We start from the raw sequence: 27,203 nt of genomic DNA on the forward strand, positions 1-27,203 counted from the left end.
CAGCTGAACACTTAACCACTGAGCCAAAAGGGTTCCAGGCGTAGTGCAGGAACCAGAAATTATGTACCAGAAGCAAGGAATTTGGAGAAACGTGAGGTTTCCCTTCCAATATCTGAAGAGCTGCCAGGTAGAAGGGAGATTAGACAAGTTCTGTGTAAGCACAATGGGATACAGATTTTATTTTAAGAATTGCTAAGTCTCAGACCTGCCCTGAGATTGAATGGACTCCCTTGGGTGTGGTAGTAAGTTCGCCATCACTGAAAGTGTTCAAGTATAGTGTGCAAGATCACATAGCCGTAACACTACAAAAGAGATTACAGTACAGGGGAGAAGAAGGTATGATCTCTAAAGTGCCTTTCACTTGTGAAACTAAGCATGACACAATCAATGAAATCATTGGGATAGGTGTGGCTTAAAAAAAATTCTAAGGCTTATTATGATGTTTCATACATTTTTTTTTTTTTTTTTGTCCTCAATCCTAAGAAAAAGTAACATGTTAGAGTGTGAACACGCCATCTTCGTCTTCTGTTCCAAGTAGTACGTCGTTGAGGACATTTTTATTTCCTCCAACATTCTCCTGCCTGTAAAGAAAAAAGAGAGACTGATGCTAATGGGAAACACCAAGAACAGGGAAAAAAAAGATGCTGCTGAATTGCAAAGCAACCAACCAAAGGCTGTTAATGCTAAAAAGGGCTTGTAGTCTATCCAGTCCAAGTTCCTTGTTTTATAGATAACTGAAGCCAGGGAAGGTAAAGGGCTTTTGTTAATCGATTATTAAAAAAAGAACTAAAAGTTTCTAAAGTAGCAGTATATAAAATAATTATCTGGATATGTTTATCAAAAGGATTTTCTAGCATGACCTCAGAAAGTCATCTCACTGGGCCTCAGTTTCCCTACGTGTTAATACTGATTTGTTAATAAATACAATGGTATCGTTGCAATTATTAAGTGAAGGGAGAGCACAAAATCATTCCTTTCCCAAATATCTATAGAATAAGGCAGATATCCAAATCCCTTTCCAGAGATTCCTCAAACCACTATTTAAAAAAAAAAAAAAAACTCCAAAGGTTTCATTGGGCAGAGGACCCAAATCATTGGAATGATGCTCTACGAATTGCTTCATCCTCCATACTGCCAGCTCTCCTCTTGGTGAACTCCAGTTTAACAACGCTCTTTTACGGGAGTCACCCAGAATCAAACAAACAACTCGAAGCACAGAATAGAGTGATGCATCACCTTCTCTTTTTTGGATGTCATACGTCTATTAATGCAACATGCCTTTGTATTTGCATTCTGAACAGACGTGACACAGTATTAACAGAGAGAGGTTAATGTGAGCTAAATCTCCACATCTTTTTCACCTGTATTGCCACACGTCTCCGACCCTGTGTTTAATCAGAACACAAGCACAAGTCATTAAATCGCTGAGTAGTGTCTAATCATCTATAAGAACCTGTACAATCATTACAACAATCAATCATGCAAAATGAATTACCTTGTGTTTTTCTGCAAACAGTTGGTTTTCGTGACTTTCCCTGAAATGACAAGGTGGCAGTGTGAGCAGAGTAGCTGGGCTAGAACCTGTAAATGACAGGGGAAGCCGGAAGCTGCCTTGCAAAGAGCAATGCTGGCCCAAAGGTGAGAAGTTAAGAGATTGGTTTTGGCAGGAAAAGCCATTCCTTCTCTCAGGCCATAAGATGCTTCTGGCAAATGATTTCTCCTTACGCCTGCCCTGTCCCAGGCCTGTTGGTGGTATAATAGTTAAGTGCTAAGGCTGCTAACCAAGAGGGCAGCAGTTCGAATACACCAGGCACTTCTTGGAATCTATGGGACAGTTCTATTCTGTCTCATAGGGTCACTATGAGTCAGAATCGATTCGATGGCAGGAGGTGTGGTTTTTTTTTGAAGGCCCACTCAACTACTAGCCAAAAGGTTGGTGGTTCAAATCCACCCAGAGGCACTTTGGAAAACAGGCCTGGTGACCTGCTATGGAGATCCCTGTGAAGCACACTTGGGGTCGCCATGAGTCAGAATCGACTCAGTGGCAAATAACGACAGGGCCCCAAGCAGTTCCAATTAATTACAAAGTTGTTCCAACTTTGTGGGCAATGGTGTCAAGCTGCTTTATTTTTGAGTTATTTGCTCACCCGGAATTCAGGTACGCACTTGAGTTTTAAAACACTTCTTTGTGAGACGTACTTGAAATTTTCCCAGACCGTAACCTGTGTCTTTGTATGAGGACTAACAGTAGGCTTCCAGTAAGTTGCAAATCTCCCTTTCAGTATTCACCTGGGATAGGTGTCATAATATACAAGTTTGACTACTGCCGCTCAAACCGGCTGAGATGGCTACTAGTGTTAATTCCTCATTTAGTACCTTGAGGGTTGCCTGGATGACGCGAAAGGTTAACACACCGGCTGCTAACAGAAAAGTCGGAGGTTCAAGTCCACCCAGAAGTGCCTCGGAAGAAAGTCCTGGCGAGCCACTTCTCAAAAATCACCCCCTGAAAACCCTGTGGGGCACAGCTCTCCTCGACAGACATGGGGTTGCTGAGTCCGAGCCGGCTCCAAGGTGACTGGGAGTGTCTTGAAACAACTTTTGTTCATGACTGTAAAACAATGTCCCCCATCTTACAATAGAGCCAGGTACCTCATGCCTACACTTGGCATGGAAATTGTAAACCCTGTTTCAAGGCTCATTTTTGCAAGGTTTCCTAAATTTGGGGAGGGAGATACTAAGTCATGGACCGGTTTGAGAATCTGACAAAACTATGGAACCTGTCCCTTGATAAATGCAGATATGAACAGGCAAACACTTCTGCATACGATTTCAAAGGATTCACATTTCCCCTGGAGTCCATCTGTGAGCCCTATACTAAAAAAGCCTACTTTACAAGGACAAAGAAAACCAAATCATTCAAGGTTTTCTTCCTCAGCCCATCCTGGCTAAATGAAGAGGCTCAGCCAGGGTTTCCTCAGCCCTAAGTCAGTGATAGTAATAGTATTTTCCACATAAGACAGTAGTGAGCATGAAATGAATCAGGTACCCCAGGGGCATAGCATCAGGATGGCACAGAGTTGCTGTTAGCTGCCTTTGAGTCAACCCCCCAACCCATGGCAGGACTCTGCCTGGTCCCGCACCATCTACATGGTTGGTTGGTTACAGATCTGACTGTTGTGATCCATTGGGTTTTTATTGGTTGATTTTTGGAAGCAGATCACCAGGCCTTTCTCCAGTCCATCTTAATCTGGAAGCTCTACTGAAACCTGTTTAGCAACACAGCAAAACACAAGGCTCCAGTGACAAGCAGGAGGTGGCTGGGCATGAGATACACTGGTCAAGAATCAAACCTGGGTCTCCCACATTCAAGATGAGAATTCTACTACACTGCCCCTCTTGTGGCATGGAGTAAATACCTAGTAAATAAAGCTGGTCTTTTATAAGCCATTTGTACGTTATGGAGAATGAGTTTACTTGTTGCATCCTTGACTGGGATGGGGATGATGGTAGAAATTAGACAGTTTGGGGAGGGGAGAAAGGGACAGAAAGCAGAAACAGCCCACTTCCAGGTCTGCCTGGAGTCATCATGGCTCTGCAGTGCTCCATCCCACCTGGTCCTGCCCTCCTTACCTCGCAGGAGAAAGCCCAAGAGCAACAGGAACACCACAAATCCCACACAAGGTGCAATGATCATCAGCAGGTCAGAGTTGTAGGACATTTTCATCTGGTGAGACACAGGGAAGGCTATCGGCTCACTCATTTCTGAACATCAGCATCACATGACTTTCCCATCCTAATAATACCTTCCAGTCATTTGCAACAGCAAACATTTCATCACCACTTCCCAACGTGTCTCAAAATAAAAATAAAGCCAGTCTTAAAAATCAGAAATTTTAAAAAATCTCTGAGAAATCTAAACAATTTTACCCATACCCTCCCAAATTCCCTAAATCTTAGGCATCAGGCATATGGTACTGTGGGGCTCAAGGCTCTGAAGATAAAAAATAATTGTGTTCCCAGAGACCTACATCATCCTGAGACCAGAAGAACTAGTTGGTGCCCGGCCACAATCAACGACTGCCCTGACAGGGAGCGCAACAGAGAACCCCTGAGGGAGCAGGAGATCAGTGGGATGCAGACCCCAAATTCTCATAAAAAGACCATACTTAATGGTCTGACTGAGACTAGAGGAATCCCGGTGGTCATGGTCCCCAAACCTTCTGTTGGCCCAGGACAGGAACCATTCCTGAAGACAACTCATCAGACATGAAAGGAACTGGACAGTGGGTGGGAGAGAGATGCTGATGAAGAGTGAGCTAATTATATCAAGTGGTCACTTGAGACTGTGTTGGCATCTCCTGTCTGGAGGGGGGATGGGAGGATAGAGAGAGTTGGAAGTTGGCAAAATTGTCACGAAAGGAGAGACTGGAAGGGCTGACTCATTAGGGGGAGAGCAAGTGGGAGTACGGAGTAAGGCGTATATAAACTTATATGTGACAGTCTGACTTGATTTGTAAACGTTCACTTGAAGCTCAATAAAAGTTAATAAATAAATAAATAATTGTGTTCCAAATGTCCATCAACAAATGGATGAATAAACAAAATGTGCTACATACATACAATAGAACATTATTCAACCATAAAGAGAAATGAAGTTCTGATCCATGCTACAACATGGATGAACTTTGAAAACATGATGCTGGGTGAAATGAGGCAAACACAAAAGGACAAATACTGTATGATGCTACTTATATGAAATGGTTAACACACTCAGCTGCTAACCAAAGGTTGGAGGTTCAAGTTCACCCAGAGGCACCTCAGAAGAAAGCCTGATGATCTACTTCTGAAAAATCAGCCATTGAAAACCCCATGGAACACAGTTCTACTCTGACACACCTAGTGTCCCCAGAAGTCAGAATCCTCTCGACGGCAACTGCTCCTGCTGCTGTATGATGCCACTTACATGAAATACAATAGGCAACTGCATAGAGACAGAAGTTTATTCGTGGTCACCAGTAGCTGGGGGAAAAACCTAGTGGTGCAGTGTTTAAGAGCTAAGGCTGCTAACCAAAAGGTTGGCAGTTCGAATCCACCATGCACTCCTTGGAAACTCTGTGGGGCAGTTCTACTCTGTCCTACAGGGTCTCTATAAGTCAGAGTCGGCTCAACGGCAAGGGGTTAGTAGCTAGGCGGAGGGATGATTAAGAAGTTATTGCTGAAGGGGCACTGAGTTTCTGTTTGGGGTGAAAAAATCTTTTGGAAATGGATAGGGGTGATGGTAGCACAACATGATAAATGTAATTAATGTCACAGAATTGTACACATAAAAATGGTTAAAATGACAAATGTTTTGTTATATATATCACAATAAAAAAAATTTTAAGAAAAGATTTTTAAAAACTGTGTTGTGGCAAAAAGAAACAATCTTTGATGGTTACAAGGGAGGGGAGGGGTAGGGAAGGAAAAACACCAAATAGACAATAGATAAGTGGTATCTTTGGTGAAGGGTAAGACAGTACACAACACTGGGGAAATCAGCACAATTTGACCAATGTAAGGTTATGGAAGCTCCATTGACATATCCAAACCCCCTGAGAGACTGAACTATTGGGCTGAGGGTTGGGGACTATGGACTCTGGGAACATCTAACTCAAGTGGCATAACATAGTTTATAAAGAAAATGTTCTACATCCTACTTTGGTGAGTAGCATCTGGAGACTTAAAAGTTTGTGAGTACCCATCTAAGATACGCCACTGGTCTCACCCTGTCTGGTGCAAGGCAGAATGAAGAAAACCAAAGACATAAGGGAAAGATTAGTCCAAAGGACTAATGGACCACAACTACCACAGCCTCCACCAGACTGAGTCCTGCACAACTAGATGGTGCCGGGCTACCACCACTGACTGCTCTGACAGGGATCACAATAGAGGGTTCCAGACAGAGCTGGAGAAAAATGGAGAACAAAATTCTAACTCACAAAAGAAAAAAAAAGAGGCCAGACTTACTGGTCTAATAGAGACTGGAGAAACCCCAGGAGTATGGCCCCTGGACACACTTTTAGCTCAGTAATGAAGTCACTCCTGAGGTTCCCCCATTAGCCAAAGATTAGACAGGCCCATAAAAAAAAAAAAAAAGAGACTAAATGGGCGTACCAGCCTGGAGGCAAGGACAAGAGGCAAGAGGGGATGACGGGAAGGCTGGTAATGGGGGACCCAAGGTTGAGAAGGGGAGGGTGTTGACATGTCATGGGATTGGCAACCAATGTCACAAAACAGTATGTGTATTAATTGTTTAATAAGAAACTAATTTGCTCTGTAAGCCACCTCAAGCACAATAAAATAAAAATAAGAAACGCTGTGTTGTGAGCTGTGTTTTCCATAGTCTTATCTCCTTCTTGGCCACGTTCTAAATCTTTTGAACTTTCCCTAGCCCTGCATAGTTCCTTTCACCGCTGACTTGGGCTTCTAGATAAAAACAGGCTAAAATTAAAAATGGAACACAATTTGAAATTTTCTACAGTAGTGCTTCTCAAAGAGTAGTTGGGAGTGGCCCACAAGATCAAAACAATTTTTATGAGATATTATTTGCTATTTTCACTCACACTCTCTTGGAGATGTACAGTGGGGTTTCCCAGAGGCTATGTAAGGTGTGATGACATCATTACTTTGATGCACACAGAGTGTGTGATGCAGATACTGACTCCCTCAGCCTTCTATGAAGCCAGACTTGAATGAGATTTGCAAAAATGTAAAACAATGTCATTCTTCTCATGATTTTTTTTCTATAGGGAAAAAATAGTTGTTTTTCATACAATGTGTGTTATTCATGTTAATGTGTAATGGGTTTGCTATTGTTATTTTTAAAAGAACTAATAAATTTTTCTAATGGCTCAATTTTAATTTTTAAGAGTAAAAAGTGGCCCTGACACCAAAGAGCTTGAGAAGCACTGCCCTGTAGGCAGGCATCTAGGCATCAGAATCACAGTTCTTGTAGGGGCTGCACCATCAGCCATTGCCTGGGCCACGTTCTATTTCCTGCCCATCCTGTCCTGCCTCCAACTGACAAATCACAGAGCCATTGGGACAGCAGCAAGGACAGGACAAAAGAGTGGATGTCTCTGAAAAGAGAGATGGGGAATAAGAAAGAAGGGATGGGGACATTTACTTTTCCTCTAGAGATTTCTGTGCTGCCTGAAGCTTTTACTTAAAGCAGCTTGAGTTCACTTTTTGTAATAATAAAAATAAATGAAGGTTACTATCAGAAAATAAGAGAAAAACTGGTGGCAGGTGTTGATTCAACAGGATGTCATTAATCCTGGGCCATCGAAAAGAAACACATAATGATTTTGCACATGCATGTTTTTGTACTTTGCCTTTTTCCTTTTCAAAGCACCTGCACATACAGAAGTAAAAATACCAACGTTGTTTCTGCCAAGACTGCAAGTCTACAGATTATTTGGCTATTTCTTAATAGTTGCAATGCATTTTGCCACTTGGCAGTATCTTGCACTCCCTGATCCGTCTTTGCAAACCTCTGTTGTGAATTTAAGAAATTTAGGTTATATACTTCAAATACTTCTCAAGCTTGTTACCTGTTCTGATTCAACTTCATTATGCACAAGAATTGCCATCTTAGACACTGAGAAGGAAAAGAGAAGAAAATGGTTATATTACTTATGGAAGAATTAAATACCATATACAGAATTTTTTTTTTTTTTTACAGAAATAGGCATTTCAACCCCACGTGAAATTTCAGCTGATGTGTTGAATTTTTCAATCCCATCCTTTCTTTTTTACGTAATGTATTTATGCACATTTGTCTTGATAGGATTTTATCTAAGCCTTATCTGTTATCCAACATCATCCCACAGAAATATCTCTATTTTATAGATGGGTAGAGTAAGGCATTGGGCCAGTGGCAGTTTGGTCTAAGTTTTCTGCAGGCCGTATCAGTGCATTCAGGATTTTCATCAGATTGTCAGTCTGTCAGTCAACAAATATTATAGAGCACTAATTAGAAGCCATGCACTTCACTAGCTGTACATGAACCTCATGCAATTTATAATTTAGTGGAGAAAATCAAACTAAAAGAAATAAATAGATGAAACAATAATATATTAAAATTGTGCAGGAAGGCAGGGCCAAGACGGCAGAGTAATCAGGAGTTTCTGGTTAACCCTCTTACAACAAAGGTCCAAAAAAAATAAGTGAAATGATTATATTTACGACAAGCTAGGTGCCCTGAGCATCAAAGGCAAAGTTAGAAAATGGACTGAATGTCAGGGGGAGGGAAAGACAGTTGAGAAGCAGAGAGGGGTTGCCGGTCCTAAGTAGCCAGGGAACCTTGAGGCTGCAGTGGGCTGGGGGTAATGTTCAGCTGCAGTTTCCTCAGGGAGAAACAGCCAGCCACACAGCCTACTCACACCCCAAGAACCGGAGAAGAATGGTGTTCTCGGCAAAAGCTAAGTCCTTGCATACATTTTACTGCTCCCCCAGCCCACGAGCTGGCTTCAGTGGCTGTTGATTTCCCTGGGCCTGAGATAGGTCCTGCTGCACACTCTGAGCCATTCTCCCAGCCTTGGATAAGGAATAAATTCACAATGGGGGATAAGAAAATCTGCCAGCTCCACTAACCTGGCGAGCTCAGGACAGAAGTGGCTCCTGTCCAGGTATAAAAGGTCCATGGACTTTGAATAACTTTCGCCCCTGTGTGGACCTGTGTGGGTCTGTTTCAGGAGAATAGGCCCTTGTCAACAGACTGCAACTGTTTCAGCTGTGCGGTGGAGAGGTGGGTGTTTGATGTTTGACACCACTTTGCCTATTAAACATGGCCCTTCACCTACCCACATCAGGGGCCTAAGGACTGGTGGCTCCACTCAGGTCACCCAGCTACCTGTGACAGGGGTCCAAGGACACATGGGACATAGCGAAAGCAGTGCTCAGGGGTCAATTTATATCAATAAATGCACACATACAAAAAGAAGAAGGGGCCAAAATCAAAGAATTATCACTACAACTTGAACAAATAGAAGGAGAACAACAAAAGAAACCTTCAGGCACCAGACAAAAGCAAACAGTAAAAATTAGAGCAGAATTAAATGAAACAGAAAACAGAAAAAAAACAGAAAGAGTTAACAAGACCAAAAGCTGGTTCTTTGAAAAAATTAACAAAATTGATAATCCATTGGCCAAAATGACAAAAGAAAAACAGGAGAGGAAGCAACTAACCCAAATAAGAAATGAGATGGGTGATATTACAACAGACTTAACTGAAATTAAAAGAATCATATCAAATTACTATGAAAAATTGTACTCTAACAAATTTGGAAACCTAGAAGAAATGGATGAAGTTCTACAAACACCCTACCTACCTAAACTAAATCAAACAGAGGTAGAACAACTAAATAAGCCCATAAAAAAAGAAAAGATTGAAAAGGTAATTTAAAAACTCCCAACAAAAAAAGCTCTGGCCTGAATGGCTTCGCTGCAGAGTTCTACCAAACTTTCAGAGAAGACTTAACACCACTACTACTAAAGGTATTTCAGAATGTAGAAAAGGACTAAATACTCCCAAACTCATCCTATGAAATCAGCATATCCCTGATACCAAAACCAGATAGACACCAAGGAAAAAAAAAAAATTACAGACCTATATCACTCATGAAAATAGATGCAAAAATCCTCAGCAAAACTGTAGCCAATAGAATTCAACAATATAGCAAAAAAAAAAAATTCACCATGACCAAGTGGGATTCATACCAGGTATGCAGGAATGGTTCAACATTAAAAAAACAATTAATGTAATCCATCACATAAATAAAACAAAAGACAAGAACCACATGATCTTATCCATTGATGCAGAAAAGGCATTTGACAAAGTTCAACACCAATTCACAAAAAAAACTCTCAGCAAAGTAGGAATAGAAGGAAAATTCCTCAACATAATAAAGGGCATTTATACAAAGCCAACAGCCAACATCATCCTTAATGGAAAGAGCCTGAAAGCATTCCCTTGAGATCAGGAACCAGACAAGGATGCTCTTTATCACCACTCTTATTCAACATTGTGCTACAGGTCCTAGCCAGAGCAATTAGGCTAGATAAAGAAATAAACAGCATCCAGATTGGTAAGGAAGAAGTAAAAGTATCTCTATTTGCAGATGACATGATCTTATACAGAGAAAACCCTAAAGAATCCTCCAGAAAACTACTGAAACTAATAGAAGAGTTGAGCAGAGTATAAGGATACAAGATAAACATAAAAAATCAATTTTTTTTTTTTTCCCTCTACACCAACAAAAAGAACATTGAAGAGGAAACCACCAAACCAATACCATTTACAGTATCCCCCAAGAAGATAAAGTACTTAGGAATAAATCTTACTAGAGACATAAAAGACCTATACAAAGAAAACTACAAGACTACTGCAAGAAACCAAAAGAGACCTACATAAGTGGAAAAAATACCTTACTCATGGTTAGGAAGGCTTAACATTATAAAAATGTCTATTCTACCAAAAGCAATCTATAGACAAAATGCAATTCCGATCCAAATTCCAATGACATTTTTTAATGAGTTGGAGAAACAAATCACCAACTTCATACGGAAGGGAAAGAGGCCCCGGATAAGTAAAGCATTACTGAAAAAGAAGAAGAAAGTGGGAGGCCTCACTCTACCTGATTTTAGAACCTCTTATATCGCCACAGTAGTCAAAACAGCCTGGTGCTGGTACAACAATGGATACATAGACCAATGGAACAGAATCGAGAATCCAGACATAAATCCATCCACATATGAACAGCTGATATTTGACTAAGACCCAAAATTAGTTAAACAGGGGAAAGACAGTCTTTTTAACAAATGGTGCTGGCATAACTGGATATCCATCTGCAAAAAAAATGAAACAAGACCCATATCTCACTCCATGCACAAAAACGAGCTCAAAATGGATCAAAGACCTAAATATAAAATCTAAAACAATAAAGATAATGGAAGAAAAAATAGGGACAATGCTAGGAGCCCTAATACATGGCATGAACAGTATACAAAACATTATTAAGAATGCAGAAGAAAAACTAGATAACTGGCAGCTCCTAAAAATCAAGCACCTATGCTCATCCAAAGACTTCGCTAAAAGAGTAAAAAGATTACCTACAGGCTGGGAAAAAGTTTTTAGCTCTGACATTTCTTGTCAGCGCCTGATCTCTAAAATCTACACGATAGTGCAAAAACTCAGCTACAAAAAGACAAATAACCCAATTAAAAAATGAGCAAAGGATATGAAAACGCACTTCACTTAAGAAGATATTCAGGTAGCTAACAGATACATGAGGAAATGCTCACGATTATTAGCAATTAGAGAAATGCAGATCAAAACTACAATGAGATTTCATCTCACTCCAACAACAACAAAAAAAAAATTTTGCCCAGCATTAATCCAAAAAACATGAAATAATAAATGGTGGAGAAGTTGTGGAGAGACTAGAACACTTACACACTGCTGGTGGGAGTGTAAAATGGTACAACCACTTTGGAAATTGATTTGGTGCTTCCTTAAAAAGCTAGAAATAGAACTACCATATGATCCAGCAATCCCAATTCTTGGAATATATCCTAGAGAAATAAAAGCCTTTACACGAACAGATATATGCACACCCATGTTCATTGTAGCATTGTTTACAATAGCAAAAGTTGGAAGTAACCAAGGTGCCTATCAATGGATGAATGGATAAATTATGGTATATTCATACAATGGAATACTACACATCGATAAAGAACAATGATGAATCTGTGAAATATTTCAAAACATGGAGGAATCTAGAAGGCATTATGCTGAGTAAAATAGTCAGTTGCAAAAGGATAAATACTGTATGAGACCACAATTATAAGAACTCGAAAAATAGTTTAAACAGAGAAGAAAATATTCTTTGATGGTTACGAGAACAGGGAGGGAAGGAGGGCGAGGGGTTTTCACTAATTAAAACCAAAAAAACCAAACCCAGTGCCATCGAGTTGATTCCGACTCATAGCGACCCTACAGGACAGAGTAGAACTGCCCCATAGAGTTTCCAAGGAGTGCCTGGCAGATTTGAACTGCCAACCCTTTGGTTAGCAGCCGTAGCACTTAACCACTATGCCACCAGGGTTTCCAATTAGATAATAGATAAGTTTTATTTTAGGTGAAGGGAAAGACAACACACAATACAGGAGAGGTCAGCACAACTGGACTAAACCAAAAGCAAAGGAGTTTCTTGAATAAACCAATTGCTTCAAAGGCCAGCGTAGCAGGGGTGGGGGTTTTGAGACCATGGTTTCAGGGGACATCTAAGTCATTTGGCGTAATAAAATCTGTTAAGAAAATATTCTGCATCCCACTTTGAAGAGTGGCATCTGAGGTCTTAAAAGCTAGTAAGTGGCCATCTAAGATGCATCAATTGGTCTCAACCCACCTGGAACAAAGGAAAATGAACAACACCAAAGACACAAGGTAATTATGAGCCCAGGAGACAGAAAGGGCCACATAAACCAGAGACTACATCAGCCTGAGACCAGAAGAACTAGATGGTGCCCGGCTATAACCAATGACTGCCCTGACAGGGAACACAACAGAGAGCCCCTGAGGGAGCAGGAGAGCAGTAGGACGCAGACCCCAAATTCTTGTAGAAAGACCAGACTTAATGATCTGACTGAGACAAGAAGGACCCCAGAGGTCATCGTCCCAGGCCTTCTGTTAGCCCAAGACAGAAACCATTCCCAAAGCCAACTCTTCAGAGAGGAATTCGGCTGTACTATGGGATAGAAAATAATACTGGTGAAGACTGAGCTTCTTGGATCAAGTAGACACATGAGACTGTGCTAACATCTCCTGTCCGGAAGGGAGATGAGAGGGCAGAGGGGGTCAGAAGCTGGCCGAATGGACACGAAACTAGAGAGTGGAGTGAAGGAATGTTCTGTCTCATTGGAGGGAGAGCGACTAGGAGTATAAAGAGCAAGGTGTATATAAGTTTTTGTATGAGAGACTGACTTGGCTTGTAAACTTTCACTTAAAGCACAATAAAAATCTAAAAAATTTATTTTTGCAAAAAGATGAGGAAAAATAGTACAGTATGTTCTAGGGGCATCTAGAGGGTGTCTGACCTGTTCTGGAAGGTCAAGAAAAACTTCCTTGAGAATGTGAAGTTGAAGCTGGAACATGGAGTTATGTATTCCTAGCCAATAGCTGAATTCAATAAGGGAGTCACTCTGAGAATCCACCAAGTGCTAAGCACAGGTGGTTGTGCAAATGGTTAACACACTTAGCTGCTAATCAAAAGGTGAGAGGTTCATGTTGACTCAGAGAAGACTCAGAAGAAAGACCTGACAATCTACTTCCAAAAAACCAGCCGTTGAAAACGCTATGGAACACAGTTGTACTCTGACACGCATGGTGTCCCAAGGAGTCAGAACTGGTTCCACGGCAACTGCTGTTGCTCCTGCTACGAACACTGTTCTGGGTGCTGAGAACACTGAGATGACTATGGCATGGCCCCTTCCCTCAATACACAAGGACAGGGAGAACAAAAGATGATTTCAGCCCAACCAGCCCAGTGTATTCCGTGTATTGACACCATGTGCAGGCTGCTGAGGTGCGGGGGGCAGGAAGGCACTTAAACCAAGTTCAGTGAAAGCTTCATTAGAATTAAGCTCCCTGAGGATGGTGTCTGTATCTGTGTGTTCCACACTGGGACCAACACTGCCTGACACATGCTTGTTATTGTTAGGTGCTGTCAATATCATCTCAATTCATAGTAACCCCATGTGATAGAGTAGAACTGCCCCATAGGGTTTTCTAGGTTGTAATCTTAGTGGGAGCAGATGGCCAGATCTTTCCCCTATGGAGCCACTGGGTGGGTTCAAACTGCCAACCTTTCAGTTAGCAGCCAAGTATTTAACCACTGCACCACCAGGTGTCCTTGGCACGTACTTGATGCTCCGTAAATACCTGTTGAATGAATAACACTGGGGCTGAGTTAAGGTTGTATAAGAAGTAGGCAATGAGAGGTGAAAACAGCATTCCAGGTAGACAGAACAACATCAGTAAAACTACGGAAGTAGAATGTGGTGCACACAGCAAAAGGTAAGCAGCTCTTCAGGTATAAAATGAGGGGTGGGCAGCGGTGGGACAGATACAGAGGGGTAGACGAGAACCCAGAGGGCCTTGTGTTTCTGCTGGTAAAATCTCCATTTGATTCTGTAGGCAAGGGGAAACAATAGGAACATTTTCAGCATTACATGATTCAGTTAGGAAGAGAAGGGAGCAGCCAGAATGAGAGCTATCACCTGGGTCCAGATCTGGAATTCAGAGCTAGTAGAAATGAAGTGACAGGGACAGATTTCCAAAGTTCTGAGGAGGAAGATCAGTGAGATAAAGATGGTGACTGTGGGGGTGAGAGAGAAGCTTCTTAGGTAACTCCCGGGTTTCTGCCTGTGACACTGGGCCTTTGCCTGAGCTGTCCCCTGTTGTTAGAGGGTAGGAACAGAGCAGTAGTGTAAATCTGGGGGAGAAAGGTGATAAGCTCTGATTTAGAGTCATTGTGCGTTTAAGGCTCCCGTGTGACACATACAAATACTCTTTGCTTAACAAGTGGTGGATATATTTAAATCTGAATCAAACTTGAAAAAAAGCCAGAGTTGGAAGTACTGATTTGGGAGTCATCAGTATCCAAAAAAAGAAAAAAACCAAACTCATTGCCGTCGAATCAATTCCAACTCATAGCAACTCTATAGGACAGAGTAGAACTGCCCCATAGAGTTTCCAAGGAACAAGCAGCTGGTGGATTCGAAATGCTGACCTCTTGGTTAGCAGCTGAGCTCTTAGCCAGTATGCAGCGAGAAGAACAAAAATTCTGGAAACACCGGCACCAAAATATTGGGCAGAGGAGGCCAAGGAGAAAGGGGCAGAAGAAACAGTCAGAAAGATCAGAAGTGAGAAGAGTATTACAGAATCCAAGGCAGAAAAAAAACTACCCAGAAAAAATTTCACAGTTGCTTACAAAGTCATATGTAAAATAAAACATTAAAATAGAAACAGACTGTAAAAACCACATATATAGAGGGGCTGAATATAAAAAATACCTAGGCTAATAATTTTTGTAACTAATCATTAAGTTTCCCCGAGCTTCCTCGAACTCAAGGCAAAAGGAGCATCTGACAGGTTTTGTAAGGCTCATAATCTAGTAGAAGAGAGTTTATTTGTTCATTAGGAAAATTGACTTGTTGAATGCCTAGAAGCATACAACTCCAAGGGGAAAATTCAGCACGTTTTCATATCCTACAACCAGGTTATTGGGGTTGTTTTCTCTCTGCTATTATCCCCTAGAGCTGGAAATTGCAGGTAAGAATTCAAAACTCCTACCCCTGTTCTGTCAAAACCCTGTCTTATTATAATCATTTGTGATGCATAAGCCTGAAATTGAAACCATCAAAAAGAAAAGTCAGCCTGGGTCAGTTTTATCAGAGCTAATCTATATTTTAAATTGGAATTGTCTAATGGGAGAGACATTTTGCAAACACAAACACTGCTGCATGATCTCAAACAGCGCCTTCCTCTTCTTCTTCTGAAAATGCCAAAAGCCTGAGGAGGAAGCACTCCGAGGGCTACAGTGTTGTGAACAAAACAGCAACAGGAAATACCAGTTGATGGTGATCATTCTTCCTTGTGAAAAGCAGCATTGCCAATGGGAAGGGGGTGAGGCTAGGGGTGACAGGGCAAGACGACTGGTTCTCTGTGCTCCCCTGGTCCTTAGATTCTCAAGGTCCTGAGTTCTGGCACAAGTACAGCTGGGCAAAGGCAGAGGCCTCTCAGAACTTTCGAGTAAAACAATTTTGCAAGGCTAAGTGTGCAACTACTAGTCAAAAGATTGGCTGTTCTAACTTACCCAAAGTAACCTCAGAAGACAGGCCCCATGATCTGCTTCCAAAAGGTCACAGCCTTGAAAACCCTATGGAGCACAGTTCTACTCTGACACCCATGGGATCGCCATGAATAGGAATTGGCTTGACAGTAACTAACAACAACAACACAACATGAAAAAGAGGAAAGTGGCCTTTGATGAAAGTAATCAACCTTAGATGGAGTCAGGAAATGGGTACTAAGCACAGGTAAGAAAACGAAGTCAAGTCAGAAGGTCAAATACTGAAAAGAGTATTAATCCAATGTCATATTATTGTTAAAATGAACATTTTCAACATACTAAGCCCATCTCATTTTTTTAAAATTGTGCTTTAAGTGAAAGTTTACAGCTCAAGTTAGTTTCTCATACAAAAATTTATACATACATTGTTATATGACTCTAGTTGCTATCCCTATAATATGTCAGCACACGCCTCCTTTCTACCCCAGATTTCTCGTGTTCATTCAACCAGCTCCTGTCCCTTTCTGCCTTCCCATCTCGCCTCTGGATAGGAGCTGCCCATTTAGTCTTATGTGTCTACTTGAACTAAGAAGCACACTCTTCATGAGTATCATTTTATGTCTTATAGTCCAGTCTAATCTTTTTCTCTTCAGTATGGATTACACCTCAACATAAAGGAAACAAAGATCCTCACAAATGGACCAATGAGCAACATCATGATAAATGGAGAAAAGATTGAAGTTGTCAAGGATTTCAATTTACTTGGATCCACAATCAACAGCCATGGAAGCACCAGTCAAGAAGTCAAACAACACATTCCATTGGGCAAATCTGCTGCAAAGGACCTCTTTAAAGTGTTGAAAAACAAGTGTCACCTTGAAGGCTAAGGTGCGCCTGACCCAAGCTGTGGTACTTTCAATCACATCATATGCATGTGAAAGCTGGACAATGAATAAGGAAGACCAAAGAAGAACTGATGCCTTTGAATTGTGGTGTTGGTGAAGAATATTGAATATACCATGAACTGCCAAAAGAACAAACAAATCTGTCTCGGAAGAAGTACAGCCAGAATGCTCCTTAGAAGCAAGGATGGTGAGACTGCCTCTTACATACTTTGGACGTATTGTCAGGAGGGATCAGTTCCTGGAGAAGGACATCATGCTTGTTAAAGTACAGGGTCAGTGGAAGAGAGGAAGATGTTCAACGAGGTGGATTGACACAGCGGCTGCAACAATGAGCTCAAGCATAACAAAGATTGTAAGGATGGAGCAGGACTGGGCAGTGTTTCACTGTTGTGCATAGGGTCACTATGAGTTGGAACTGACTTGACGGCACCTAACAACAACCACAACAACAATCTTTTTCTGACGAGTTTCAGCTCATCTCATTTAATCCTAACAAGCAACATATGAAGTAGATGTTATTTCACATTGCTGATGAGAAAACTGAGGCCCAAGGGTCTGAGCAATGTGATCAATGTTGGACAGCTTATAACAGATAGCTCTGAGATTTCAACCTGACTGACATCAAAACCTGTACTCTGACTGCTCTCATTATACCACATCTTAAGCACAATCGTACCATATGCATTTCTTATCCTACAGGACTGCTTGGGTCCCCGGGTGGTGGCAAAGTGTTAATGCACTTGATGCTAACCAAAGATTGGAGGCTCGAGTCTACCCAGAAGCCCCTCAGAAGAAAGGCCTGACCATCTACTTAAAAAAAAAAATCAGTCTTTGAAACCTACGGAGCACAGTTCTACTCTGACACACATGGGGTCACCATGAGTCAGAATCAATCCAGCGGCAACTGGTTTAATTTTGATTTACTAGACTGCAAGGAGAAATGTTCAGGACAAAGACTTGCACTGAATTCAGAAAAAAGGTGGTTCAAAACAGTCATCTCTAAAGAGGGCTCAGCTCTTACCACAAGTGTGCAAGGCCATTCACGGGATGTGGGGAAAATGAGAAATTCTACTTGTATTTTTTAAATATCATCTTTAAAAACATGTTTGGGAGGGACAAACTTAAAAAGAGGCATAACATATTATTATGGAGGTATGTGTAAGTAAATTATAATTAAATGTCTTATTAATAAAAATACGTTATTAATCCGGTGTGGAAGAAGGATGAGTCATTTGCCTCTCAAACTGCTTAGAGACTGTGGCCGGAAGAATAGTGATCCCACTCAAAGATGTCCATGATCTAATTCCCAGAACATGTGCATATGTTACCTTATACAACAAGAGGGATTTTGTAGTGTGATTAAATTAAGCATATTGAGAAAGGGAGATTATCCTAGATTATTCGGGTAAACCCGACATAAAAAAAAAAAGGATTCTTATAAGAGGAAGGAAAGAAGGGCAAAGTCAGGGAGGAGATGTAACTACAGAAGAATAGGTGAGAGAGAGAAAAACAGAAAGAGAGAAAGATTGGAGTAGGCTGCAACTTTGGCTATGAAGATGGAGGAAGGGTTCAGAGCCAAAGAATGTAAGAGGTCTCTAGACTCTAGAAAAAGCATGGATTCTCCCCTGGAAACTCCACAAGGAATCAGCCCTGTCCACACCTTGATTTTAGGACATCTAACCTCTAGAAGTGTAAGATAATATATTTGTGTTGTTTTATGTCCCTAAGTTGTGGACTTAAAACTGGACTCTATGAAAGGCTGGACTATATGAAGAACACAGCCTTAGGATTGGACTAAGACTTATTAACAACCTGCAGTATGCAGATGACACAACCTTGATTGCTGAAAGAGAAGAGGACTTGAAGCACTTACTGATGAAGATCAAAGACTACAGCCTTCCGTATGGATGACACCTCACCATAAAGAAAACAGAAATCCTCACAACTGGACCAATGAGCAACACCACGATAAATGGAGAAAAGATTAAAGTTGTCAAGGATTTCGTTTTACTTAGATCCACAATCAACGCCCATGGAAGCAGTGGCCAAGAAATCAAACAATATACTGCATTGGGCAGAAATGCTGCAAAATACCTTTTTAAAGTGTTAAGAAGCAAAGATGTCACTTAGGGGGCTAAAGTGTGCCTGACCCAAGCCATGATATTTTTCAATCACCTCATTTGCATGCAAAACCAGGACAATGAATAAGGAAGACCTAAGAAGAATTTTTTTTTTAAGAAGAATTTATGCATTTGAATTAGAGTGTTGGTGAAGAATATTGAATATACCATGGACTTCCAGAAGAACAAACAAATGTGTCTTAGAAGAAGTACAGCCAGAATGCTCCTTAGAAGGGAGAAAGATGAGACTTCATCTTATATACTTTGAACATGTTATTAGGAGGCACCAGTTTCTGGAGAAGGACATCATGCTTGGTAAAATAGAGAACCAGTGAAAAAGAGGAAGACCTTCAATGAGATGGATTGATACAGTGGCTGCAACAATGGGCTCAAACACAGCAATGATTCTGAGAATGGCATAGGACCAGGCAGTGTTTCATTCTGTTGTACATAGGGTTGCGATGAGTCAGAACCCACTCAACAGTACTCAACAGTAACAAAAACAAGTTTGTGGTATTCATTACAGCAGCAATGGGAAATTAATACAGAGAAATCAGTCATTAAAATCTTCCAAGTGCACATATAAAACTGAGAACAGCAGCTCTGGAGCTGGGCACCACAGATGAAAGGAAGATTGACTTTTCATTTTAAGCTTTTTTTTGTACGCTTTGTACTTTTGTCATGTATATATATTAGCTATTTTTTTAAAAAATTGATTAATTACCAGTGAATACACACAAATGGTTAATAAGCACATGAAAAGGTGCTCAATGTCATTAGCCATTAGGGAAATACAAGTCAAAATCACAAAATGAGATATGGCTTAATACCCACTGGGATGACTAGAATCAAAAAGCCAGGTAAGAACAAGTGTTGGCAAAGATGTGGAGAAATTGAACCCTCATGCACTGCTGTCAAGGATATAAAATGGTTTAAAAATGTTGGAAATAGTCTGGCAGATTCTCAAGTAATTAAACGTAGAGCTACCATAAGGCCCAGTAATTCTACTTCTAGGTGTATCTCCAAGAGAAATGAAAACATTCCCACACAGAAATGTATATAGAAATGTTTATAGCAGCATTATTCATAATAGCCAAAGGGTGGAAACAGCACAAATGTCCATCAACTAACAAGTACTGAAACCATACACGCTACAAATGAAAGATTCTTAAAGACATTATGCCAAGTGAAAGAAGTCAGTCACAAAAGACCATGTTATATGGTTCCACTCATATAAAATGTGCAGAATGTGGAAATCTATAGAGATGGAAAGTACATTAGTGGTTACCAAGGACTGGAGAAAAGAGAGATTGGAGAATGTCTGTTAATGAGCCCGGGTTTCTTTTCCAGGTGATGAAAAAATTCTAAAATTGACTGTAGTAATGGTTGCACATATCTTTGAATATGCTAAAAACCATTGAATTATACACTTTAAATGGGGGTACTATATGGTATGTGAATTATATCTCAATATATATTGGAAAAAAATGAAAATAAAGAAGTAAGTTAAAATTTAGTAATAACAACAAAACTATCTTAAAATTAGCCTGGGTCAACGTATGCACCAGTTCCTCTGATTAATATTAGATATTCCTACAGGGTGAGAATGATTTGACCTGAAATATATAAAATATCAACTCCTTGACAACTTGAGTTCTCATTGTAAATTAGTACATTGGCTTTCTGGGTTATATTTTAATCTCGAGTTTTTGGCAAACGTGGGTACTCTGGCAAAATGGAATCTCTAGGCTGCAAAACTTAACCCCAGTCTTTGGAGCATTATGAGTTTGCTGCTGTCCACACCTTGATTTTAGGACTTCTAGCCTCTGGACCAATGCCATAATGACCTTCCAAGTGAATGTTATAAATTGAATTGTGTCCCCAAAAATATATATTGAAATCCTCCCCTTATACCTGTTAATATGATCCTATTTGGGAATGGGGTTTTCTTTGTTATGTTAATTAGGCCACACATGGGGGGGGGTGAGTTCTAAATCTAATCACTTCTGAGTTATAAAACACAGAGACACACAGTGAGAAGAGGAAGACAAATCGCAGACGGGAGCACCTAAAAGGATTCCCGGCCACGAGGAGTTAAGTAGACAAGAAGGAAACTCCCCCTAGGGCCATGCCCTGAAATTAGACTTGTAGCCTTCTGAATTACGAGAAAATAAATTTCTGTTCCTTAGAGCCATCCATTTGTGGTATTCGTGTTACAGCAGCACTAGGTAACGAAGACAGAATTTGGTACCGGAGAGTGAGGGTGCTGCTGTAACAAATACCTAAAATGTGGAAGTGGTTTTGCAATTGCCTAATGGGTAGAGGCTAAAGGAATTGTGATGCGCTTGATAGTAAGAGCCTATATTGCTTTGAGAAGACTGTTGGTAGAATTATGGACATTAAAGGCTATTCTGATGAAGGCTCAGAAAGAATTGAGAGCTGTGGAGAAAGCTATCGTCACAAACAGAATGTTGCTAGAAATGTGGACATTAAATGTGCTTCTGGGGAGGCCTGGAAAACTGAAGATTTTTTCAAGGCTTGAGAGCTAATGAGATTTGCCCTCCTGGATTTTGGACTTTCTTGTTTTCTGTGACCCCTTCTTTCCCTTCAATTTCTTCCATTTAGAATGGAAATATCTACCTTGTACCTGTTCCACCATTGTATTTCAGAAAAAGATAATTTGTATTCTAGGTTTCACAGGTCCACAGATAGGGAATAATTTTGCTCCAAAATGGAACATACCCAAAGTCTCATCCATACTTGATTTAGATGATTCAGATGAGATTTTGGATTTAGAGCTGATGCTGGAATGAGTTAAAACTTTTAGAATGATATGATAGGGTGAATGTGTTTTGTACACAGGAAGGATATGAATTTTAATGGGGGAGAAAGGGTAGAATATTATGAATTGAATTGTATTCTCCAAAAATATGTTTTGAAATCTTGGCCCCTATACCTCTAAATATGACCCTGTTTGGAAACAGGGTTTTCTTTGCTATATTAATCAGGTCATATCCAAGTAAAATATGCTCTAAATCTAATCACTTCTGAGTTATAAAAACAGCAGAATAGAAACAGAGACATAAAAAGTGGAAGACAGAAGATGGAGGCAACTGCCTCTACTAGATTGTTGGCACTAATAGAGGCCGAAATAGACGAGGAAGGATGCCCCCTAGAATCATGTTCTGAATTCAGATTTCTAGCCTCCTGAACTGTGAGAAAATAAATGTTTGTTCCTTAAAGCCAATCACTTGTGGTATTTGTATTACTGCAGCACTAGATAGCTAAGAAGAGAAATGCAGAAGAAAGTGGTTAGAAACCCATTAACACGTTAGCCAAAGAATGGTGGGGATGGTGCTATTAGTAAAACGCATGTCTGAGACATGTCCAAGATATATATAAAAACAACATATAAACCAAATCCGTTGCTGTCGAGTAGATTCCAGCACATAGAGACCCTATAAGACAGAATAGAACTGCCGCATGGAGTTTCCAAGGACTGCCTGGTGGATTTAAACTGCCAAATTTTGATTAGCAGCCATAGCTCTTAACCATTATGCCACCAGGGTTTCCTTTGTAGGACAAAAATGGTTTTTTAAAAAATGAGTACATATAAAAACTGGAGAGATCAGAGTAGGTTGTAGATTAATTAATTGTATAGTTCCAATAATCAGTCTTTTGGTTTTAACAGTGTATTATAATTGTACTAGATATTACCATTGGAGGAAGCTGGGAGAAGATATAAGAGTTCTCGCTATACTATTTTTGCAATTTCTTGTGAGTCTATAATTCAGGGGTTGGTAAACCAGTTAGCAAGCATGCAAGAGCTTATGTTAAGGAAGGTATGATGTGAAAAACAAGTGAAATCGTGTACTACAGATTAGTAAGTAAACAAAAATAAGCCTGCGTGTACCTTGCTTATTGGGTAATCTGTCCCTGCTATAATTATTTCGAAATAAAAAATATGGTTTAAATATTAGCAACTTTGTACAGTTCAATCTAATATATGCATGTTTTTTTTTTTTATATAGTAGGTTTGAAGGAGAGATTTGTTGAACAAAATTCTTGGAAGAACTTTAAAGTTAAGTTTTAAAAAGATATAGAATGATTCATTTTGTGGAAAAAAAAAAAAAAGTAGACTTCCAGCCAACATGGCACGTAGACGGAAACACCACACTGTCCCACCACAGCAAAGACCCAAAAAACTAAGTAAAACAGAGACAAATGTCACTCCTGGGATCCAAAGTGTCAAATGAGGAGATAAAGAACTCAACCAAGCACCAAATGGAATACGAAACTGACAGAGACAGAGAGCAAGGAGAGATATGTGTGGAGGTTCCCTATCGTTGACACAGCATGGATCCATCTTGGACTCCTGTTGGAGATCAGTGGACCAGGACCATGGGGAAGCAGCTTCACAGAGCTTCCAACAGGAGACAGAGCACCTGGTAACCAATGATACACTCTTTCCCACCCCCATCTTCTCCCCACTGCTCTACTTCCATGCTTCCTGACTGGCAGCGGTGGCTCAGCTGGCTAGGATGTGCAGTATCTGTGCCACTTGGAATCACCTCACTGACATCAGAGATTGGTGGACAGGGAATATGGGAAAGCAGCTTCATGAAATTCACATTGGGAGACAGAGCACCCAGTAACCAGCAATATACACTTTCCTAGCCCCCATCCTTCTTACCTTCCCCCCAGCTGCCTCTGCTTCCCGCCAGCCACAGTCTCTTGACTGGGAGGCAATTACTTCTCTCCCAGGCCACTAGGATTTGCCCCACCCACACTGGTCAGCTACCTGAGTGCCATTTGTCTGTTGCTGATATTGCTTTTTTTCCATTTCTTTTGGTTTCTTCTGTGCCTCCCACCACCTTCCCTGACTTTCTTTCAAACACCTGGCTCTGTGTGCAATCTTTGCTTCTTGAAAGGCTGTGAAGTCCTGCTCGACTGGGGAACCAATCCCCTGCCCCAAGACACCATGCTGGTGGGAAACCTGGGGCTTTTTTTTTTTTTTTTTGCTTTGTTTTGTTTTACTTTGTTCTGTTATGTTTTATTTGTTTATTTATTTGCTTTTTCTTTTCAAGGCATGGGAGCCCCTTCTAGCCGGGCTGCACTCTACGGCTTAGGAGGCACTTTCCCAGTGGGTGGGATCCTAGGGGCGTTTCTTTTTCTTTCTTTCTTTCTTTCTCTTTTTTCCTTTCTGTCTTTATTTCCCAGTTTTAGTCTCCATATGCTTACCTTCTTTTCCTGTCTCCTGAATACCTGGTACTGCGTTACATCTATATCCCCTCTAGCCAGGCTATACTGTGCAGTCTGGGAGCCACTAACAGTTCTTTGCAGCCACACCAGTGGGAACCCTGGGGGATTTTCTTTTCCTTCTTTTTATTTTCTTTCCAAATTTTTATCTAGTTATTTTTTTCTTTTTCCTTTCTTCGTTTTTCCCATTTCTTGGTTTCTCATCTCTCCACTCCAGTGGCAACCTCCTTTAGCACTCTTTTCTTTTTTTGTTTTTTTTGACTCCTGTTTTTCTCTCCACTCTCTCCTCTTTCCCATACCGAAATTAGCTCCACAAATCACAACCTCCCCCCTCCTTCCTGCCTACCTGCACTGTGCACTGAACATCACACCCCCGAGCACCATAGACACAGGCTACTGGAACCTGCCCAGCACTGATTCCCAGCCCGCCATATGGGCCCTAATACGTGCCACAAACAACCCATCCCAGCCCCTCCCCTTCAGCTGGACCTGCCCCGCTGAACCATAGCTGAGCAACTGGACCTGCCCATTGGACAAGGAGGTGAAAAGTATCATGACCACAGATGAGCAAACAACAAAGAATGCACAGCCCACCTGCTCAAACAAAAACCAAAAAAAAAAAAAAGCAGGGTGAAACAAACATATCTACAATCAATAAATGAAGACAATAACTACTGAATGTCTTGAAGACAGCAGACAATATCAAAACATATTTTCAAAAAAAAAAAAAAAAAGACAGGATGGTTCCAGTAGGCTTCCAAACTAAAACACCAGATGACTTTCCAGTAGAAGAAAAGGCACTAGAACTACATGGCAGGGAATTCAAATCTCTAATATTCAGAGCAACCCAAGAGTTGAAGTAAAAAGAGGACAAAAATAAGGAAAAAATAGAAAAATTCATGGGAAACACAGACAAAAAAATGGAAGAATTCAGAAAAATAATACAGGAAAAAAATGCCAAAATAAATTCACAGCTAGAAATCACACAAAAACAACAATTAGAAATCCAAAAGGTAAAACAACAAGATTTCAGAAATGGACAGTGTCATAGAAGGCCTGAGGAGTAGGTATGAAATGATGGAAGACAGAATCAGCGAAATTGAAGACAAACACTTGGCTACAACTCCGAGGAAAAATCAGAAAAAAAGAACAAAGAAAAATGAGGAAACCCCATTATCTGGGACACAATCAAAAGCAAAAATTTGCGAGTGATCAACCAAGAAGCTTAAGGAACCCCACATAGGATAGACCACAAAAGAAAATCACCAAGCCATGTCACAAACACACTCACTAAAACCTAAGACAAAGAAAAAAATCCTAGAGCAGCTTGAGAAAAACGAAAAGTCACATACAGAGGAGAAACAATAAGACTAAGCTCTGATTTCTGCATGGCAGAAACCACGCAGGCAAGAAGGCAATGGGATGACATATATAAAGCCTTGGAAGAAAAAAATTACCAACCCAGAATAATATATCCTGCAAAACTCTCACTCAAATATGATGGTGAAATTAAGACATTTCCAGATAAACAGAAATTAAGGGAATATGTAAAAACCAAGCCAAACTTAGAAGAATTATTAAATGGAGTCCTTCAGCCTGAGAACAAACAACATCAGACCACAGTTTGAATCTAGGATGCAAGATTGTACCAGCCGGATACCAACCTAGGAAATTAACCCTCAGGGACTATCCAAAACCAAAAGAATTGCAACAGGGAACCAGAGAGGTTAATGTGTAAATGACAATGACATCAGAACAATGAAAGAGGGAATAAACGGTGTAGGTATAGAACTTTCTTATGGAGAGGAAGGCAAGGCGATACTAAGTAATAACAGACTGGTTCAAACCTAGGAAGTTAAGGGTAAATTTCAAGGTAACCACAAAGAAAGCTAACAAACCTACTTATCAAAATAAAGAAGAAAAAAAAAAAAATAAAGTCTCAATAAAAACAAGATCTACCAAAAAAAAATGAAATCCACAAAAAAAGGAAGTCAGCACAGGAGAGTAAGAAGAAAAAAGAAAACAACAGCACCACAAAAAAATGCACTACAAAATGACAGCAATAAACTCACACCTATTGTTCATTACACTGGGAGTAAATGGCCTAAATGCATCCATAAAGAGACACAGAGTGACAGAATGGATTAAAAAAAACAGGATCCATCAATACGCTGGCTAGAGACATACCTTAGAAACAAAGACGTAAGTTTATTAAAAATCAAAGGATGGAAAAAAATGTACCAAGCAAACAGCTACCAAAAAAGAGCAGGAGTGGCAATACTAATCTCAGATAAAATAGATTTTAAAACAAAATCCACCATAAAAGAAAAAGGGCATTATATAGTGATTAAAGGGATGATCCATTATGAAACTTAACCATAATAAACATCTATGCACCCAACGACAGGCCTCCAAAATATATGAAACAAACTCTAAGAGCACTGAAAAGAGAAATTGACAGGTCCACAATAATAGTAGGACACTTCAATACACCACTCTTGGTAAAGAACAGAACATCTAGAAAGAAACTCAACAAAATTACAGAAGAGCTAAAGGGCACAATCAGCCAACTTGACCTCAGAGAGGTATGTAGAACACTCTATCCAACAATTGCAAAGTACATATTCTTTTCCAATGCACATGGAATGTTCTCCAGAATAGACCACATCTTAGGCCACAGAGCAAACCCTCAACAAAATCCAAAGCATTGAAGTAATACAAAGTGTCTTCTCTGAACACAATGCCATCAAAGTAGAAATTAACAACAGGAAGAACAAAGAAAAAAAATCAATTACATGGAAACTGAATAACAGCCTGCTTAAAACCACTGAGTAATACAAGAAATCAGAGATGGAATCAAAAAATTTCTCGACTCAAACAAGAATGAAAACACGTCAGACCAAAACCTTTGGGACAGAGCAAAGGCAGTCCTCAGAGGTCAGTTTATAGCAATAGATGCACACATCAAAAAACAAGAAAGGGACAAAATCAAAACTTTAGCTACATAACTTGAACAAATAGAAAGA

At 40.3% G+C, this 27,203-nt stretch overlaps 1 protein-coding gene across 1 annotated transcript in view; it reads right to left on the reverse strand.

Moving 5' to 3' along the window:
• Positions 1-496: 496 nt before the first annotated feature.
• The window catches only part of TIMD4 (T cell immunoglobulin and mucin domain containing 4), a 71,050-nt gene continuing 44,343 nt past the window's right edge, over positions 497-27,203 (reverse strand). The window contains exons 3-6 of the mRNA XM_023550964.2: positions 7,593-7,639; positions 3,631-3,724; positions 1,496-1,535; positions 497-581 (exon numbers count right to left, since the gene is read on the reverse strand). Coding sequence (XP_023406732.2) covers positions 497-581; positions 1,496-1,535; positions 3,631-3,724; positions 7,593-7,639 — 266 coding nt within the window. The remainder of the gene's footprint in view (positions 582-1,495; positions 1,536-3,630; positions 3,725-7,592; positions 7,640-27,203) is intronic.

Source organism: Loxodonta africana, chromosome 2, assembly GCF_030014295.1.
Source record: "Loxodonta africana isolate mLoxAfr1 chromosome 2, mLoxAfr1.hap2, whole genome shotgun sequence".
NCBI classification, from domain to species: Eukaryota; Metazoa; Chordata; class Mammalia; order Proboscidea; family Elephantidae; genus Loxodonta; species Loxodonta africana.